At 46.4% G+C, this 21,066-nt stretch overlaps 1 protein-coding gene across 1 annotated transcript in view; it reads left to right on the top strand.

The window, feature by feature from the left end:
- Positions 1-16,809, top strand: part of ACBD7 (acyl-CoA binding domain containing 7) — a 130,448-nt gene extending 113,639 nt beyond the window's left edge. Inside the window, exons 3-4 of the mRNA XM_069648396.1 lie at positions 16,449-16,511; positions 16,595-16,809. Coding sequence (XP_069504497.1) covers positions 16,449-16,511; positions 16,595-16,668 — 137 coding nt within the window. The 3' untranslated portion in view covers positions 16,669-16,809. The remainder of the gene's footprint in view (positions 1-16,448; positions 16,512-16,594) is intronic.
- The last annotated feature ends 4,257 nt before the right edge of the window (positions 16,810-21,066 follow it).

Here is a 21,066-nt window from a genome sequence, read left to right as displayed (position 1 = left end):
GCACTACCTCAACAAAAGAGGAGGCGTAGGGGCACTGCCACTGTGTAGAGAGGCAATGCAGCTCTGGTTTTGGGCAATTCGAGAAGGAATCTCTCTATCGGCAGTCCACCTAGCCGGAGAGAAGAACTTGACAGCGGACGCTCTGAGCAGACAGAGCCCAGTCTCCCATGAGTGGGAGCTAGCTCAGGAAGTCCTTCAAGAGATCTTCGCCCTTTGGGGAACCCCTCAGGTGGATCTGTTCGCCACAAGCACCAACAGGAAGTGCGATCTGTTCTGTTCAAGGGAATTTTCTTCCCAGGAGCTCTAGGGGATGCGTTCGTAGTGGACTGGGAGTTCCCACTCCTTTATGCATTTCCACCAGTCCCTGTTATTCCTCAAATGATCAGGAGGTTGAAAAGATTCCGGAAAAACATGAACTTGGTACCCGGACCTTCTAGATATTTCCATCTGCCCTCCAATTCGTCTTCCACTCAAAGAGAATCTTCTCTCGCAGAAGGGAGGTCAGGTTCTCCATCCAGACATCAGAACCCTCAACCTTGGCTTATGAAAGGGTGAGGTACAAGGATTGGGACCTCCCTGCTGACGTCATGGAGGTGTTGCTTTCGGCCAGAAGGCCAGCAACAAAGTCTTTATACCGCTGCCGTTGGAACAAATTTTGCAGCTGGTGTAGAGAAGGGGAATATCGACCCTTTTTCATGTGATACACTAACGGTGTTATCGTTTCTACTCTTCTTGGCAAACTCAGGCCTTCAAGTTGGCACTGTAAAAGGCTATCTCGCAGCGCTGTCAATCTTCAAGCGCACTGCGGAGGAACCATTGTATTTCAAACTACCTCTAGTAATACAATTTCTCAAGGGATTAACTAATGTTTATCCTCCAAGACCATTCCAAGTTCCCTTATGGGACTTAAATTTAGTCTTAAACTTCCTAATTGGTACTCCATTCGAACCACTCCACTCTTGTTCGCTGAGATTTCTCACGCTTAAAACTGTCCTATTGGTAGCGCTAACATCTGCTAGGAGGGTGAGCGAGCTACAAGCTGTCTTGTAATCCCCCACCCACCCCCCATACAATTTTCCATAAGGACAAAGTTGTCCTACAGGTGAAGCCTAATTTCCTCCCAAAGGTGGTTTCTGAATTTCATATTACTCCGAAAATTACCTTACCTGTGTTGTACCCTCCTCCCCATCTGGGGAAAGAGGAAGAAAGGCTACATAGGCTGGACCCAAGGTGAGCTCTGAGTTTTTACATCAGCAGACTGGCTAGGATTAGGCAAGCAGACCAACTGTTTGTAGGATACTCGGGTCACAAGTTGGGACTACCCATAACAAAACAGACCATTTCCAGGTGGATTATTTTGGCCATTCTGGAATGTTACAAACTGGCAGGGAAAGAGCCACCCCAAAATCTTAGGGCTCATTCAACCAGGGTTATCGCAGCCTATTCGGCCCTCCAAAGAGGGGTACCGGTCCGAGACATATGTGCGGCTGCCACATGGTCGTCCGCACATACGTTCACAAAATTTTACAACCTGGATTCCTCTGCTAGTCAAGAGACCAGATTTGGAAAAGCCATATTACATGCGGTTCATTCCTAAAAGGGATACATAACATTATTACTCCCACCTCCAATTACATGCCACTGCTATGGGAGTCTATCAAAGATAAGGAATATGTTGGAGGGCACAATCCCTTCGAAGAACAAGTTACTTCTTACCTTGTAACGTTCTTTCGATGGGATGTTACTCCGACGTATTCTTTATCGCCCCTCCCATCCATCCCCGCAGTAATACTTCCCTTGTGGTTGCAGCTTACGCTCCTTCAAGGTCAATAACCAATTCAGGCATGACTTATCTACAAAACGGAACTGAGCAACGGACGCCGCACGTAGCTATTTATGGGCATGGTGATGTCGGCGCCGATACGGTGGCTGTCGAGGGACATCGACTCGGCGGACGTCGACGCACACCGCCCTCTACAGAGAAAAAATGTCTGAGGCCAGCAAGCTGGAGACGAATTATCAAAGATCAGGAATATGTCGGAGGAACATCCCATCGAAAGAACGTTACAAGGTAAGAAGTAACTTGTTCTTCTCCAGCATGGGTCTGGCTTTTCTTACCGAGGATTCCCACCTGACTCGGAATGTTCATGAGCATGTGACTCCGTGCCAGACTCGTGCTGGAGAACAGTTACAGGTAAGTAACTTGTTCCTTTCTACATGTTGAGATTAATACGAGCAGCAGTCGCAGTGTTGAATTGTTGGAGTTGAAGGTCGCCATCAAAGAGGACCCCCAAATTGCAGGTTTTTGACTTGAGGGGAGAAAAGCCATGTGGAAAGGAGGTGGTAGAATAGCATTGAAAGCTGGTAGAAAGATGACTTCAAGTTAAGTCCGAAGTGCATCGACTAGGCATGAATGGGGAAAAGACAGTACTTGCATCAACCTAGGGAGCAAGCGTCCTGCCTGAACATCCTTACTCTGAGGGTCGAGAAGGGATAGAATGTGGTTGGTCTTAGATGTTGAACAATGGAGGTGTGGGTCGTCAGTGGAGAGGTCAGAGGGGGGGGGGGGCGGGAGAAGGAAAGGTCCAGAGTTCCCACCATGTGTGGAATGGTTGTGGAGGGAGTAGTATTAGGGGGTGTGGGAGTGTAGACCTATCAAGGTAGATGGTGGCTTGGTAAAGTTAAAGGTCTTCAGCATGGCCATAGGAAGGGACTCAAAGGTTCCGGTTAGAGAAGGAGTAGTTATGAGGAACGGGGGGGGTGTGATGAGGACAAAGCACTGATGAGAGTAGGAGTTGAATTTTGGCAGATTCAAAAGGGAAGAGGTGATCTTAGATTGGGGTAGAGGAGAAGCTTTTGAGAGCGTCATAAGGAGCCCCACACTGCCATCCCAAGAGGTCTGGGAGGAAGTAGTATGTGCGAAGAGTTGCTAGTGAAGACGTCTCGAGGGGATATCCAGTGTTTGATCTCAAGAAGTTAGTTGAGTTTGATCTTAGTGGTCAATGATATAGGAAAACTAGCTGAAGAGGGATTGTCCATTTCAGATACCAAGTGAAAATGATAGAGGTGAGGGAGAGGAGCAAGGGTTGAGCGGTGGTGTGTGAGGGGGTGGGGGGAGAATTGGTTTGGGGATCCCACAAGCATCTTATTTGAGGGGTGCTGGTGCAGCCAGGGGAGATGCAGATGGGGGGAGGGGGAAGGGGGGAGGGGAGAAGAGTGACGCTGAGTGAAGGAAAGCATGCATAGGAACGGAGCAAAGTCCATGTGTATGATGAAGGGTGATGGCTACCCATAGCTTCCTGTTTCTTAGACAGTAAACTGGTATGTTCATGTGATGTAACTGAAGCTCTGCTTTGCTTGTATAGTCTATGGGTGGAAGCATCCCTGTGTGGCAGCAAGAGTTGGTTAAACAGTGAGTTCAGTGAAGTCCTGGCTTGAGCAGGGGTTCTGGCTCTAGGCCCTTTTCAGCCCAGGCAGGGAGTTGTCCTTTTCTGCTTTTGGCCCCTGGCTGCAGATGCCTAGACTGGATATCAATGGGAGCCACTACCTCCCTTATTCAGACTTGCAGGAAGGGTCCTGTATGTTGTCACTTTGGCAACAAGTAATTGCCATTGGTCAAATGCAATTTCATTAAAGAATGACTTCCCAGAAGGGGAAGTAGAGTGGGGAGGAGGTCTATGCTGAGCAACTAATCAAAACTCTATGGGTGCTGAAACCACACTACGGTGGATTGAGCAGGAGGTTCGGGGGGGGAGGGAGGGTGTTCTCTAACTAGTGCATTTCAATATACGCTGGAGAAGTAAGAAGGATCAACCATTGATGGGGACTTTACTTGGGTGGGTGGTGAGAAGGGGTCTGCCACTAGATCACAATATCGGCGAAAGATTACAAATAGGTGACCATTTCAGCTAACCAATATGAAGATTGGTCCAATTTCCACCTTACCCAAAGGAATACTACACTTGAGGTCTATTTGTGGACCTCAAGTAGGCCTTTATCTGTGTGGATTTCATTCAACTACCCTGTTTAAAAGCAACTGGGATAGACTGTTTTGCAATGCCGAATGCTCAACCAAGTGAGATCCAAGGAGCATGCAAAAATTATATTGTTGAACTGTGAAGTTTCAAAAATGTAACTGAATATCTGTGAGCAAACTCCCAAATGATACAAGAAACAAATGACCACAGAATCTGCACATAGTTGAAGTGTTTAACTTGGGACGGGAACCAAATGCTACTGTTGAGAAGCACTGATTAAGCAACAGATGTGTAATTGGACAATCCTTAAGTGAGCTAATATGGTTGAAGAATGCATTGATCTCACATTTACTATGGCCCTATTGATACTGCACCTTTTGACATTACTATTTAAAAAGAAATGTGCAGGTCATGCAAATCGGAGGCTGGTGATTGGCTGTTAAATTTCAACATCTAAGGCTATCGTACAGCTTGAGTTACTGAATACAAATAAAGTTCTACATGGGGGGGAGCGGGGGGTGGTGTCCTTTCGATCAAAAACATGTTTTACAGATGAAGCATTCCCTGGAAGGGTGCCTGGTCACTAGCACAAAGATTAGAGCTAGTGGATAAACTGGTATACAGATGAGGGACAAACGCAACCTTAAAGAGACAATTGAATTACGAAGGTAACATTAACCTGGGGAAGGGGGCAAGCCCTTCAAATTAAAGGGAAAAATGTAAACATTTCCATGTTTACAGCACTGGAGGGCATGATGCAGAAGAGGGTCTCTTTCTTTCTCTCTTTCTCTCCCTTTCTTTCTATTTCTCTCTTTCTCTTTCACTTTTAAGCTGAGATTTGAAGGGGTCCAGTTTTCTTGAAAGGGGCAGCCGTTGCAATGGAGATGGGAGAGTAGGAAGTAGCAGAAGCAAGAGGGGGAGGGCACAGGAGGGCATGGGACGGTGGAGAGAAACAGGATGGTTAGTAGACTGGTATTCAGGAGCAAGACCATTGATAGCTTTGTAGATTAGGCGAAAGGACTTGAAAGGGAGTGGTTGTGCATGGAGCACCAACCAGCATGTTGGTAGATAGTAGTATGTTAGGATCTCAGTAGGTTGTAGAGTGCAGGTAACAAATTTGAGGATTTTGTCTAGATGTGAGGAATAGAGGAAGGCCGAGCAGTAGCCCAGTTTGCTGAGCACAAAGGTGGAGAGTAGTGTTCATATCTTAGTCATCACTCTACAAAAAACCTAATTTCTCAAACTGAGGGTTAAGACGAGCAGCTGGGATGAATTGTTGCAGTTTGAGGTCTTTTATCAAAGAGGAAGTTAAGCTTGGAAGCAGGAATGATCAGGTGGGATGAAGATTGAGTGGAGGGCACGGTTGGCATTTGAAGCTGGCGTGAACATTTTGAATCTCCAGAAAGTTGGTGAAAGTTAGCAGTATTCCTAGGGGAGAGGCTGAAGAGCAGACCTCCAATGACTTATCCATGGGACCTTTACAGTGGCAAGCAAATTCTACAGTTTTTAAGACGCTACTGTGCTAAATCCAATGGTGTCATCACTCCTTTACCGGTGGTGACCACTCCCAATGTGACTAGGGGGGCTCCATGTAATGTCCCTGCAAAAAAGTTGATGTTTGTTTTGCGGAGACATTACATTGAAAATGCGAGGGGGGGGGGCAGCCCATCCCATACATAATGTCACCATTTATGATGTTGCCAATGGCTTTTCCCAGGGACATTATGCACAGGGACATTATTACCTGATACCACCAGGGGATGGCGGCTGCTACCTGATCCTAACCCGGGGGGCGGCACATGGGGGAGATGGCCTTTATGGGAGTAGTAGAACACCAATGGATGACATGGCATCCACCCACCCCCTCTTCTTTTGAGGATACCCCATCCATGTGATTGTCTGACATGTTGCACCTCCCCTCATCCATCTAGGCAGGGTATGGAACACCACCTGACAGGATCTGTGTATAAACCATCAAAACTTGATTTACCCTCCCGAACTCATCAAAATGCCTTACAAGACTTTAGTTGCACGTTATCAAGAGCTAACTCACCTTCATTCTTCATGTTGAATATGTATGTGTCTTTTTAGAAGCATTTGGACTTCCATTCCCATAACTGCAAGAGTACTGGGACCAGGAAGAGGAGCCAAGTAATGCAGAGTGGAAAAGACCAAGAGTGCAGGCTGCACTCTAGTTGTGAGGTCAGTCCAGTAGCCGGGAGATTTAAAATCTCAGCCACAGCTGTTCAGAGCATGCTGCAGGAAAGAGAAAGCTGCTTCTCTCAGGATGCACCGAGACCATGGAGCTACATAGGCTGTCATGGAACCATCTGGCTCAGGAAGACTGAAGTGGGAAGCTGGCCATGAGACCAAACCTGCTGTGAAAATGCCAGAAGCCAGCACACGACTCATGGGAGTTGCAGGTGCGGAGGCGCTGTCCTTACCAAAGCTGAACGAAAAACAGTAGATCCCAGCAGGAGACGCAGGGAACATACCGGCCAAGGAACAAGGGTGGAGAGGGAAGCCAAACTACCGCCTCTGGTTGATTGCCAGAAGATAAAAGCATGCCAGTGAGCTTCCTAGAGGGAGGCAGGGACACCAGGGCATACCGACAGACATGCTGAAGGCAAATAAATGTAAACCATTAGAATGAAAGATTTGAAGGAGAAGGAAATACTGAATCCTTTATAAAAAGGGCAAGAAAACGAGGAAAGCTAAAGCAGACGCAAGAAAATATTACAATTGAAAGAGTGTGCAGAGCACACAGAAAAGGAAAGCCATGCAGGAGAGTATATCGGGCAAGTGCAAGGGTGTTTTGTGGGAAAGTCATGGTAGACCATGCAAAGAGAAATTTGGGCCTATACTTCTCGTATACTGTTAAAGGGATCCTGATCTGCCAAAGGTTGTGTGAAACTAAGGAAGCAAGAAGTGAAAACCTAGCAGGTGAGTACACCAGGTATCCTAACAAGGCAAGGAAAAAGAACCAAGTTGTTTTTGTGGAACAGTTGCATTGTGGATTAAGAGAAATGCAAGGAACGGATATCTTTGAACATACAACAAAGGGAAGATCAATGCAGGTAAAGAGGACCACTGTTTGGCAGAAGGAAGTCTGTGCTTCTGGAACTTTTGGGTTGGAGTTATGCAGTCTTCTTTTGAACTTTTATAAACCACTTGAGGCCAAGTTTATTTTGTTAGTGCGAGGGCCAGAACAGTACTTTGGTCATGGTACGGTTTTGCTTTGGAGACACTGCCATTGAAGGCCCTTAGTTTTGGATGGGGCAATGCTTGCAGTGCAGGGACAGAGGCATTTTACCACCCTTTATTTTTAATAAAAAATCTTTGACCAAAACTATGAAACCCTTGTGTCGGAGTCTCATTCCTGGCTCCTCACACTACCTTTTGAGGCGAGAAGAGATTTGTGAAATCAAAGTCCTGGAGAGGTGGTGAGCAAAGTGGTTGATGATATTGAATGCGGCAGAGGGGTCCAAAAGGATGATTATGGAAGAGTTTGAAGTGGTCAGAACAAAGAGTTGCAGGAAGTGTGATATTGTAGTGGTTACTATGGAAGCCAGATTGAAAATTCGAATGCCATTTATACTCCCGCTACCTCGTGAGCTCAAGAACCTTTAATTTGCAAGGCTGGAAACGTAGCCATAGTTGTAAATAAACCATCTGATTTCCACTCTCAAGACTGTTCATATCGATCTTAAATGCTTGACATGTTTCGGATTAAAATCCATCATTGGGAGTGTTAAATTTAAAGTAAACAACAATCGTAAATTAATCTTACTAAAAACTATGATACTCTGCCCAGCACTGAAGAAACAATACACATACCTTCACCACAAAAACTCTGCAAACAAGTGATATACCAACTCTCCACAACACTTAAGATGCACATAAAATGCCTGCAGACAACCACCCAGCACAAATATCTATCAATTAAAAACATACCAGCACAGTCGCCAGTTTTTGTGAACTAAAGCCACCAACTGCACATCGAAGCTCTCTTTTGCTTTGATATAATGATATGGCATTTATAACGCGCCTATACACAAGTGTTTCAAAGTGAGACGAGGCAAGGGAGGGGGACCAGAGGGAAGACAGATTTTACTAGGCCAGGTGACATTGAGATCGTGCATGGGAGGTAGGGGGAGGAAAAGTAGGGCAAGGGGGCAGTGCAATACATAGGATCAACAGTAAAAAATAAATAAAAACAGTAGGTAAAAGTACGGCCAGCTAGTGGCAATTGCAGGGGTAAGTGCAGACATCAAGTGTCAAGAGCTGGTGGGGACTGTAGGGATACTGAAACAGCCCCCAAGTGCACCGGTTGACCAGGAGGTAGTGCAGCTGTGCACCTGGCGGGGGAGGGGACCTGTGCCCGAGATCAGAGGGTAACCAGTTGACAGTGCATTTTCAGTCAAGAGTTCAGCAGGGGAGAGGAGGAGAGAAATCCAAAGCAAAGAGGAAGGTCTTAAGGTGCTTCCGGATCCGAAGATGGTTCCCCCTCGAGTTTTAGGCAGGCTATTCCAGAGGGAGTCCCCAGCCGAAGGAGATCTACCACCAACTCGTTGCTTGGAGAAGCGACAGACCCTGAGGGAGTTGGAGCCGGATGAGCAAAGAGCTCGAGAAGGAAGATATTTAGTAAGAGAGAGTTGGAGGTATTGAGGCCCCAGGTCTCAGAAGACCTTTTGGACAATGCAGGGGGTTTTGAACTTAATCCTCGCAGCCACTGGGAGCCAGTGCAGAGATTTCAGTCCTGGAGAAATACGATCCCTGGGCTTGAGGCCAAGGACAAGTCACGCAGTCCTGTTATGGATGAGTTGCAGAGGGCGGAGAGTAGAAGCAGGCAGATTTAGACAGACTGTTGCAGTAGACCAGCCTAGAGAGAACCAGATCTTCTGGGGGAAGGAGAGGAAAGGAAGAAGATCTCTGGGGAGGTACAGCTGGTAGTGTGACTTCTTAGAGATGTGAGGAGAGCGTGCAGTCGCAAATGACCCTGAGGGCTTTAGCCTCACAGGTGGGAGAAGGAAGAGGGCCAAGAGGCCGGTCTGAGAGCAACAGGAAAGGAGGGTGCAGGTGTGCTGATGAGGAGAATCAGACGGCCAGAGATGAGAGAAGAGGTGGCGGAAGGGAGCCTCAAATGAGCTGAGTGTCCTCCACATAGCACTGAAAGTTGGGGCAGAGAGCGGCAATGCAGTGGGCAAGAAGTGACTGGTATTGGTTTAACAGCAAGGGAGGGAGGTTAGACCCCTGGGGAACACCACACGTAGAGATAGAGGAGAGGAAGGACCCAAGTTGGACCTACGAGGGTCAATCGGAGAGGAAAGAGCGTCAGCCAAGCCAGGGCCTGATCGGTGCTACCCAGGTTATCATGGAGACGGTTGCGTAGGATGGCATGGTTGACTGTGTCAAAGGCAGAAGAGAGATCAAATAAGATGAGGACACTGGGTATTGGAGTCAAGGTTGGAGAGCAGGTCTTAAGTTCAGGAGAGCAGTTTCCGTGCTTCTGGCAACTGTGAAGCCAGACTGATGGTCATGAAGGCACCCAACAAATTCAGTGTGGATATTGAGCTGGGAGATGGCCAGCTTTTCAAGGAGTTTGCCCAGGAAAGGAGTGATGGCAATTGGGTGGTATTTAGCAGGGCTGGAGGGGTCAGCTGAGGGTTTCTCAATCCAACTAACCCATCCCAACCCCTTTCCTTTTCAGATCTGCCAGTGGTGCATGGTAGAAGTCTAGATTGCTGGGACTTTTTGGTCCAAGGCTTTTTCAAAAAGGATAGGGCAGTGTAGTTTTGAAGTAGGTGGGTGGGGGGAGAAGGTTTGTCTCAATCACCTGCTCTTCTGTCTTGATGGGAATGCAAGTGGGTTGGCTCTGCACAAGATTGGTGCTAATTAGGTAGGGAGATGTATTTGAAAGAAGATGGTAGCAAATCCTCATTTACTATTTTTTTTTTTTTTAAGCCTCCCTTGAACAGCATTTCCCACCCCATCCAATTTCAACATTTGGAAACCTCTGTCCAAGAAGTATTAAATTTACCTTTTCTTTGTCACGCTTGTGGGAATGCTGCAGACACACTTTTAGTACCCATGGTTCAACTGCTACTTGTAAATACCTTTTTGTACTCCAAGAGGGATATATGCATATTTTACCACAGATGTGGCGTTACCTGGGGAAGTCCCTGTCCAGAATGACTGTAGGTACGCTGTGGTGGATGAATATACATGCCTTTTCCTCAAGATTCTCTTCTTATCTAGAGATCATGCAGGGTAAAGCGTTCATTAGCAGCATGTTCATTCAAATCATGTAGTGTGCCTATGCTGCCCTCTTTTCACTGGCTGTTCGGAGGGGGGACGTTGGAACATTCTATGCACTTGATGCTTATAGCAATGTCTTCTACCCTTCTACACTTTGGGCGTTTAAAATCATTCCCCTGATTTCAAGTGGTCAGGCGATCCTACTGGAACCAGCACCCAAAGGCTTGCAGCAAAGGCATGATCCATATGAGGGGCATACAAACTCTATTACAAGGCTTAAACCTAAGGGCAGTAAGCCTCTCCAAGGTCCCAAGTGCTCGGAACTTCAGTTTGAAGATCCAGCAAGGCTTTTGAGGCTCTGCGCCCGAAGTATGGGTTCATGCCCGAGCAAGCTGTCAAAATAGCAGCAAGCATGACTAATCAATGGCGCAGCAATAGAAGAGCCTTCTTCATAGGTGTTCCTCTCCCTCAAAGGGTACTGTGGAATGGGAAGGCAGAGCCAGGCCAACTGCCAGTGCTGATCGTACTAGGCAGGAGTTCTCCACTGGGCACCACTTCAGATTCCATGGTACACCCGAACCTCTACCGCTGGGTTTCTTGTGTACTCTGAAACAACATGTGTAGATCGCTCATGGCAGGTGCTGTCCTTGGTTACTTGGATGCTGGCTTCAGCAATGCAGTGCCTTGCTCCACAGCCCTCGCGCAGCTTGCCAGGTGTGGTTCTTTGACAGTCATGGGACTGAGGAAATCTTACCAGATGGCCAAACTTTTTAGGTAGTTCGTCAGCATCTGCAGCCTCAACTGGCATCAGCTCCACCACTAGTTATCATGCAGTGGTACTTGAGTGTCCCCACTGGCACCCTGCCACAGCCTCTGAGCCGATGTCGCCACAACATGCTCCTCTTCCAAGGACGTCCACTCCATGGAGATTCCCAGCCAAGCAAATATGGCAGAAGGAATATGTTACTTGCATGTACCTCATGTCCTCCAGCATTGGTATCTTTCATAGATTCACATGCTGTTTGAATACTCTGTCATCAGGCTGGGAATCCTTGGTAACTTTAAAGTGGTTTTCATTAGAATTTGACTATGGGGGCAGACGACCCAAAAACACTGACATGACTGCAGTTTTTCAATCGGTCTCTCCCTTAGCGCCACTCCTGGAGGCAATCTTCTGATTAGCATAGCGCATGTGAAAGTGTCAGGATGAGCCAAACCGAGCCACAGTGGTGTAGACTGGTAGGTTGCATGTGCATCTATGAAGGATACCAATTATAGATAAGTTACTTACCTGTAACTTATTCCTCCTCCAGCGTTTGATTTTTCCTATATTCACATGCTGTTTGAATAGATTATAATTGCATGCAGAGTCTCACCTTCAGGGAAAGCCCACCTTATGTGAAGAGATGGTGAGGCACTGATTGTCCAACTCTGGACTTCTCGGTGGAATCCCTGTCTGCTCAGTAGAACCTTGTGAAGGTGTGAACCAACCTCCTTGTGGCCAACCTGCAGATGTCCAACAGCGGTACACCAGAGTGGAAGACTGTGGTGAAGAAACTGCCCGTCTGAAGAGCACCTTAGGCTGACCAGGAAGTGGCCTGTTAGTAGGAATTGCAAGCAGATGGCCATCGGGAGCTAAAAGGACTTGGACTGCACCTTGCCCACAGCCATGGGGCCATGAACTGATTTCTGGAACGGCTTGGTATGTGCAGCATAGTGCTTTAATGCCTGCATGATGTCCAAGGAATACAGTTAGCAGTTCGCTGGAGTAGGCGAGCTAAAGAAAACTGTCATGACCAAAGATTCATTGAGGTGGGATGACAATGGTACCTTGCACAAGAATGGGGGATTTGTCCGTAAAAGGACCTTGGACACAACATACCTTGCAGGAGAAAGCTTTGATCTACCACACTCCTGGCAGAGGTGATGACCACAGAGATGGCAGTCTTCCATGACAGAAACTAGATGCCTGTTTTTTTGCAAGAGCTCAAAGAGGTCACATTAATGTGTAAAGAACTGTGAAGGAAGAAAAGCACGGAAGAGTCCCTCTTGGAAGTCCTTAGGTCGGTGGCACTGTTACGAAGGAGTGGCTTTGATTCGAGTAAACTGCTTAGTCGCAGCAATTTAGCAGAGAAATGTGCAAGACCACTGCAGGGCAATGACCGCCTGTAAGGCTGAACGTGATGAGGCTGAAAAAGGAATGATTCCTTGGCAGCACACCAAGCTGTGAAACTCCTCCACTATCTGTTATAGAAAAAACTGTATTGTGCACATGTCTTAGCAATGTCTCTGCAGTACTGGGACATGCCCAGAGTCTAGGGAAACCAGAGCTAAGCCGTTTGAGAGAAGCTGGATAGTGGTGTAAAACCACACACTTGTCCCCAAGAGAAGATTGATGACTTTGGTTGGTCGAATGGAAGGAGCTGCTGAGGAGTTCTGATAACCAAAGCCACCAAAATCTGTGTGTAATGCTTTTTGTCTGAAATCTTGGCGGAAACTGAGGTAACGCTTAAAGAAACGTGTCCATGAAAGTAAAGGGTGGAGGGATTTGGCTGACTAATGCACTGCATTTCCCGTTCTCCTTGGTGGTGAAGAGGTCTATCTGTGGAAGACCTGTCTGCAAGATATTGGTCGTGGAGGTTTTCAGTCGTGGAGAATTTCCCACTCGTGGCATGAGTCGCTCCCTTCTGAGTGAGTTGACTACAGAATTGTGAATGCCTGGCAGATTGAAGGGAGAACAAAAGCTGTGTGCCGGGGCCCATTTCCAGAGGCACAGCTGATTGGGTGCCCCTTGTATATGAAACATTCTGGTTGGGTTATCTGAACACCTGTACTATCTTCGCCTGGAGATGAGGCACAAGGATTTCAGTGCCTAGGATAGTGCTGTGCTACAGCTTCCTGTCCTATGACCAAAGGTCTCTTGTATGGTAAATGCCAGTGTGAGCTCCCTGCCTTTCAAGGACTAATCTGCTGTAACCTTGATCTGATGGACTGGTAACTGGAAGGACACTACTTGGGTGAGTTTGGTGGGCACTGACCACAAGCCCAGGGTGTTGTGGAAGGGGTATGTGAGGAACACCTTATTGTCTCCGTTGCCAGAAACCTAGGAATATAGGAGGACATCCTCCCCAAGAGAGTGAGTGTGGACTGACGTGACTTGCTATCATGCAAGCAAGTGCTCTGTCTCAGGGATGACCATGACTTTGTTGGCCAATGCGGTAGCGGTGCAAGAAACCATGCCCAGCTGAGCTTCCAGAAACTAAATTTACTAGGAAGTATCCGATCAGGATTACCTGTAATGGATGGAGAAACACAGCTGAAGGTGAAACCCAGTGAGAACAGCGGACCGTTGCGTCAGTGTTTATAGGCTTTAGGAAGGGGATGGAGTCCTGACCAACAGTTTTCTAGATCTGGGTATATGTGGACCCAGATCGATAGCAGTGAGCTACCACTGGACTAGGCATTTTGTAAATACCGGTGGTCCGTTTTGGGGTTGAAAGATTGGACTTTAAGGTGAAAATGCTGGCCTGCTGCAGTGAATCTCAGGAATGTTTCTACTGCGACTATGAACGTGGGTATGGAAGTATGCATCCTCCAATTCCAGCGACGGAAGATTCCCTTGCTGTAGTTGAGGATGTGCTGTAGCATCACTATTCTGGAAGTCTGGGACCAAATAAATTTGTTTAGGAGACAAAGGTTTAGACTGTCTCAAAAAGCCTTTTTTAAATTTTTTATTTTTTATTTTATTTGGTCTTTTTTTTGCTTGCTTCTGTAAGACTGCGACTTCCATCTGAATTTGTCTCTGGGGGCATAGGTGCTGGAACAATATGATTGTGATCGGTAGGTTGGCCGGTACACTCAGGATGTCCTTGAAAACAGTATTTTTCCAGAGTGAAAGGACTGTTGCTATAAGGTACCCAAAGACTGAAGAGGTGCTCTCCATCGAAGGGATGTCCACAATTTTGGCTTGCACAGCTGACTGAAATCCTTTGAGCCATACTTGTCTGCCCATCACTACACCATTCATGAGGCGCCAATGGGAACAATGGTTGCTTTTGCCTTGTAGGGGAGCTAGGCATTGCAGATGTAGCCCATGAACGAGCTACCATACCGGCAGATGGTGTGGAACAGCTGAACAGCTGAAGATGTGGTTGCTGAAGAGACCATGGACTGAGTTTTTGTCATCTACTAGGTTATCGTGGCCATGGTCCTGGTCGTCAACAGGGCTGTCATCAACTGAGTATTCTCTGACTAATTCATTCAATGAGTGGCGTTTATGGGCCAGTGACAAAGGTGTCGATGGGACTGTCGGATGAACGGCCTTCATCATTTTCAAATCTTTGGTTGACGAAATGGTGGCTTTGTTGATGAAGCCACAGCCTTCAGTGGCCCATGTTGCTTATGCAAAGATGATGGTACTGCTACCTTTTCTGGGACAGTCTCCTGCCCCTCCCCCACCCCCTCCCAAAACTCTCCAATTCAGCCAAGTCCCTAACATCTAGTGTCGGTCTGAGTTTTATTGGAAAGTGAGCGCCAGATGAGCGCATGGATAAACATTGTGATCTGCATTCGGGCATTATAGGCATTCTACATGTTGGTCTTCAACATAAATACTCTTCAGATGGAAGGTGGAAGTAGTAAATATGTTTGTGTATTGACAAAGAAGAGAACTTGTAGAGGACTCCCCAACACTTGAACGTGCAGTTACAAATAATCTGAAATGGCCTCCACAAGTGGAGCTAAGAGTGACCCTTCCTATTGGACTGACTGAGAATATTCAAACAGCATGTCACTCTATGAAAGATCCAATGCTGGAGAAACGAATTCCGAATGGGCTGGTTAAAAAAAAAAGCTAGATGTAAGATTCAAATAGTTGGTGGAGCTACACTCTTATACTCTGACCAGCTGCTTTAATCTATTGTGGCGCGGCTTCACTTTATGCCAAGCCTGCGTTTATGGCGTCTCCTTTTCAACAGTTCTACCGAATGCTGGGAGGCCTACAGGTGTAAGGTTTATTCAAATGCAGGCCTACATGCAAGGCAAGCCAATGCAAATACTTGGGAGGTTGATTGCCTCCAGAAGCCCCGCCGAAAAACGCAACCTGACAGTCCAACGCCAGATAGTCTGCAAATATCCTGGCCTAGTCTTCTGGAGCACACTGACTCGCAGTATCCCTCTGCAGACATGAGTGCCCTCCCCGCCCATCCCAATGCATGTGTCCAAATTTACATCTGATGTACAAGAATTAATTCTAGATCTGCTCTTTTTAGATGAATGGAACAGATCCATACTTTCAGACGAACTTCCCAAGAAGGCCAGGTCCCAAACTGCAAAATCACTGGCTGTTTATCCAAGCTAGCAGCAAAGTCTCTTGGCCAGCCTCAGTCCAGAGGGGAGGACACGTCTAAATCCTTTGAAAGGTTGTGGGGGAAGAGAGAGGGGAGGAGAATGGGGTTTTAGGAAAGTACGAAGCACCCAGAGAGGCTGACTAGTATGCACACCATGAAGCAACCGTGTACCACTCTCAAGGGGTTTTACACACCTCCAAATGTCAGCCTCTGACAACGAGTGTGGCATCCGGGGTCCATGAATCCCCAGTGGGAGTCAGCCTTCTGCATTCAAAGCATTGTTTTCACCTGCTCCAAGAACCATAACTCCTTTTTGTGAATGCCACCTCCTGCAAAGCCACCTTTTCCACCACCCCCACCAGCTTCCTTCATTTTCCCCCCACTTCTGCAGATGGGGTCTGGAGAGTTTCCCTTATCGGATGGAAGCAGTGGGTTATACTCCATCTTTCCAGTTTCAAAAGAGAATCAGGCAGGCATGCAAGTGGTGCTGGACCTTTCCTTCCTAAATCTATACCGCCCACCCCCTTTAGAAAAAAAATTGTATTGTTGGATCAGGCTCTGATTGCAGAGTCCTTCTACACTGGGGGACTGACTTTGTACTCTGGACCCGAAGGATGCTTACTTGCACATTCCAAGGAGTACATTAGTCACAGGGACTAAGAGCACATTAGTCACTGCAGTGAGTAACTTTTCCATAATCGCTGAACACGTCACCCTCCTGGGGGGCGGGGGGCGCATCGGGGGTGGAGCTTTAAGGGTCCTGGTAAAGAATGTATTCAGCCAAGAGAGTTAAGAATGTGTGTTTCATTTAGATTCTATAGCATCGTTTTTTTTCAACCTGTTTTAATTTCTTATTTTCTTGAAGATGCTCCTGGAATACTGGATTTGAAGGGCAAAGCCAAATGGGAAGCATGGAATCTAAGAAAGGGTGACTATCCCTGTTGATTTAAATTGTAATATTTCCTCTAACAGGTAGCAAACCATTAACAACCAACGTTTGCTTTCTTCTAGGCACATCAAAGGAAGATGCCATGGCAGCCTACATATCCAAGGCAAAGGAAATTATAGACAAATATGGCTTGTAACAACTTTCAGACCTACCGTAATCTGCTACTCTCATAACAATGTTTTTGATAATTAACATCTTTGTTTTGTATAGTTTTATACAGTCTTGTCCGCTGGATAAGATTACAGGAACTAGAATAAACATAATTGATAATCACAAAGCATTGTTTTGAAATTTAAAATGACTGCAAAATGTGTGCAAGTGCTAATTGCAACATGTGTACCGAAGGAGTTTCTTATCCATTGTTTTCCCGCAGCCACCACGTTTTCTATATCCTGTACCATTAACATTGCTTGATGTATTTTACCTTGCTAAATGAAGCAGTTGGGTGTGTATCCACTAGCCCAAAAGTACTCAACCATGTGTCTTGAATACAGTGAAAGCTGTATGGTGTAAATATCGAATAGAAAATGGAATTAACTCATCTGTTCCTTAAAGGGCGCCTTGGACCTGTGCAAAAGTGTATATTGGTGGGCAACACACTTAAGTGATCAAAGGAATTGGGAAAGAACCGAAAATGAGCACTCTGCTAGTTTACATAATGTGCTTTGGAATCTAAATGATCTACAAAGAAGGAATATTTAGCAGCCCAGGGTTCTGAGTTCTAGAGATGTGATCACTTCTTCCATAACTCATAAGGCGTTCTGAAGTATTCTGGATCTGTTGTAGCTGGGCACGATCTTTAACAAAGTCCCTTGAGGCCTTGCGAACAAAGTGATGGGCATGACTGTCGTTGGTCCATCCAAACAACTGTCTGTTCATTTGAGATGCTTATGGAAGACATCTGCATTACTCAATAGTTTAGAAAGTGCTCCAATTCGGGTTCAAAGTGCAAGGTTGTCGCAAGTTGGCACCCCGAGATTCTGGACTTGGCATGGGCCTAGTGAACCATGCAAGTACTGGGGGGTTTCCCTGAGATGGGTGGCCATGCATGTCTCTTTATTGAGCTTTGTTTGTCCCGATAGTATGCAATTTGTTACATGAACGTTTTGCTGTGTTCATCGCCCATATTGAGCCCCTTGTCCATGTGCATGAGAATGTGAGATGTGCTGGTTTACTTTTAAAGTACACACTTGAGATCGAATCTGGTCTGAGGGACGATGTACATAAAAGGTGTCTTGTAAAGTGGAGGATCAATCAATGAATCCAGCTGCTTGAGAGTTAGATTGGAAGGAATGGTAGGATAAACACGTATTCGCATCAAGCAGCAACAACTCATCAGAGTGCTTGCCCAAATACAGAGAACCAGTGTGGCAGACCCAGGATGTTAATGCTGTGTGGCAAACCAGAAACCCTTGTAAGTGCAATTGTGTTTGATACAAATATTTTTTTTAAAAGCAGCATTCGATAAACAGTATTGACAAAGCCAAAGTTTCGGCTGATTCATAGTGAAAACATTTTGCGGCATTGCCATTTTGTGCATGGCATTAAAGTGATTTACAGTCTATGGCAACAGTCCCACTGAATCTTTCATGATGCTACAACCACAATACAGGCAGGCATTAATACCTTTTTAGGATGCTGTGATGAGCGTTATGCAAACACTGCCTCTCTAAATAGCTGCACCCACAATGACTCGATTCCTACCCTTATCAAAGTCATTTACACGTTCAATTCTTCATGTGGAACCCATATTGTATGGCAGCACTCCTGCTGTAAAGCCCTTCTGAAGCAGCATGTGAAATATGTGGGCATTGTTGCTGTAAATGACTTTTATAGCCATAAAACACTTCATCATGCCAGCTGTAACTGTTGTGTGCTCCTTCCCACCACATTCACACATTACACTTGTGTGCACTTTGATGAATCTAGCAATGTCATCACTCCCTCTCCAGGGAAATTCTCCTTCCATGTGGCCAGGGAAGGGCAGCTGCTACCTCACCATGTCCCTGTAGTTGGTTGCCTGATGGAAGACCATATGGGGGAGACGACCCTCTTGGGAGGGAAGGAGACTCACTGGCAGGAACATGGTATCCCCCTTCCCACTCTGGGTATAACACAGTCCCTTGAATTCCCAAACCTGTATGGCCTATTGTGTTTATCGATCCAGTTTTTTAAAATACTTTTTGTAAAAGCACTGGGACAGGGAAGAGCATGAGAGCAATATAGAGCACTGAAGGTGAAGAACTAGACGTGCACTCTAGTTGTTGGATCTGAAAGGTGCAGGGACATTTAAAGCCATGGCACTGTGAGGAAGGAGGAGACACCCTGTACCCAATGTGGGTTGGGAAGCGAGGCAGAAGCCAGATCTAGCGGAGAGCAGAAAAACTCCAACCAGTGCTGTCACAAAAAGCTCAGAGGTCAAAGGTAGGTCACAGAGGCTTGCAGCAGGAGACGCTGTGGAGAGGAAGCCACAGCAGAGCGGCTCCCAGAGAGCAGAAATGACACCAACAGAAGGTGTCCTGCTGGAAAAACCAGAGAACACTGAAGCCGCCACAGGAGACTGGTGAGCCCGGAGAGGGAAATTGGACACTGTGGCCCTCTGCAGCATATAATGATATTGACAGGGTGAACCTGAGCAAGGGAGCTGGGACGCTGAGTGCATGGTGGAAGGAAACCAATGAAAGCGGGTCAAAGACCTAGTGTATGAATGAGGCAGACTGTTACCTGTGGAGGAAGTCCTGGCAGGAGAGTATACCAGCAAACCTGTTGTGAGTCTGGGACCCGCACCCAATCAGAAAGTGAGTATTGTGAAATCCCTGGCAGGGGGGGTCTGGGACTCGCACCCAATTTTGAATAAAATGTGAGAGCCCAGAAGAGGAAAGACAACCTCCTTAGGTGTGTGATATCTAGGGCAAGGGAACCATACCCCTTGTACTGGAAAGTTGACTAAATTGTGGAAAGGAAGGAAGAGAATATCCCTCCGCCTACCTGCATAATCGGGGGGGGGGGGGAGGAGAAAGAATGGTCACTGTGGAATCGTGAAAATCGAGGAGAGAAAAAGAATCCCCTTTTTAGTTTGTGAAATTCAGGGGAAGGGAATCATTACCCCCTGGATTGGAAAGTTGCATATTGGCAGGAGAATACGTACCCCTGCACCAGGAAATGGGGAAACTGTGGAAAGGAAATAAAGGGGGGTGGGGGATCCATATCCCTTGAACTGGTGTTTGTAAACTATAACCTGTCTAAAGAACTAAGGGGAAGGAAAACACCACCTGAGAATTTTAAGTGAACCGAAAAGAGTCTGAGAAACTCAGGGAAAGGGATGTCCCTCCCCTTGAGGATTGCACCCTTTGGAAAAAGCTACAGATGGCTTTTTTACTTTTGGACATTCTGACACTGACTTCCTTTAGTTTCGTTGAGGCAGGGAAGCACCTCATAGTGAAGGGGCGAGGTCTTTCTCCAACCCTCTTTTCTTTAATAAAAGTCTACAACCACTACCAGAATAACCCTTATGTCTGAATCTTACTCCTGATTCCTTACAGTGCATACTCTCTCAAACCTACACATGCAGGCATGATTTGGCAATGACATGTAGTCACATACTTGCAAGCATACACACAAGCGTCACTGCACAATATTTGAAGCAAACCTATAAAGACTAAATGTAACTTCTCTCCATTGAGGCATCAAACACAGGAGAAGCGCAGAGGGGAGAGGGCACTGTCGCATCTATGGGGGAACTTTTTTTCCTAGGTTTTACTATAGCTTTATAGATGTGCATTGAGGGCCGTACTGGGTGTTAGGGCCCTGAAGACTGAGTTAATGAGGTATGAGGGACCATAATGCCGGGTCCTGCCTGAGCTGCAGGTCTATAAAGCTATTAGAACACCCTCAGTGGCCCGATTCTGAACTTGGCGCAGTGAATGTGCTAAAAATCAGGATTCACCGCGCCAAATCAGTACGCCCAGGCTCCACCAGTATTTTCAATAGGGCCTAGGCATCCTCGTAGTGCACAACAGTGCACCTCTAGGATTGCGCCTGTTTGTCAAAATAAGCGCAGTCATGAAATCTTAGCAGCATTTTCGTAAAATAATGACATTTGTTATTTTACAAAAAATGCTGCTGATAACATGGATGTATATGAACACATTCATATATACCAAAGCAAGCAGCTTCAACGTTGCAGAATAACACGTGGAAGCTTGCTTTGTTGTATGTGAAAGTGTTCATATGCAGTGGTGCATATGAACACCTTCATATACACCAAAACAAGCAGCTTCCACGTTGTATTCTGCAACATTGAAGCTGCTTACTTTGGTGTGTATGAAAGTGTTCATATGCACCACGGGTGTACATGAACACTTTCATATACACCAAAGCAAGCAGCTTCAATGTTGCAGAATACAACGTTGATGCTGCTTGCTTTGCAAACACCCAATTTGCGGGTTGTAATCAATCTGCGGGCTATATTGGTGCTTCCCAGAAAAACCACTAGGGTGTTCTAATAGATTTTACTGACAGACGAAATCCTCCA

This window comes from Ambystoma mexicanum, chromosome 2q (genome assembly GCF_040938575.1).
Source record: "Ambystoma mexicanum isolate Mex_15411 chromosome 2q, UKY_AmexF1_1, whole genome shotgun sequence".
Classification (NCBI taxonomy): domain Eukaryota; kingdom Metazoa; phylum Chordata; class Amphibia; order Caudata; family Ambystomatidae; genus Ambystoma; species Ambystoma mexicanum.
This window is presented reverse-complemented; position numbering and strand designations above follow the sequence as displayed.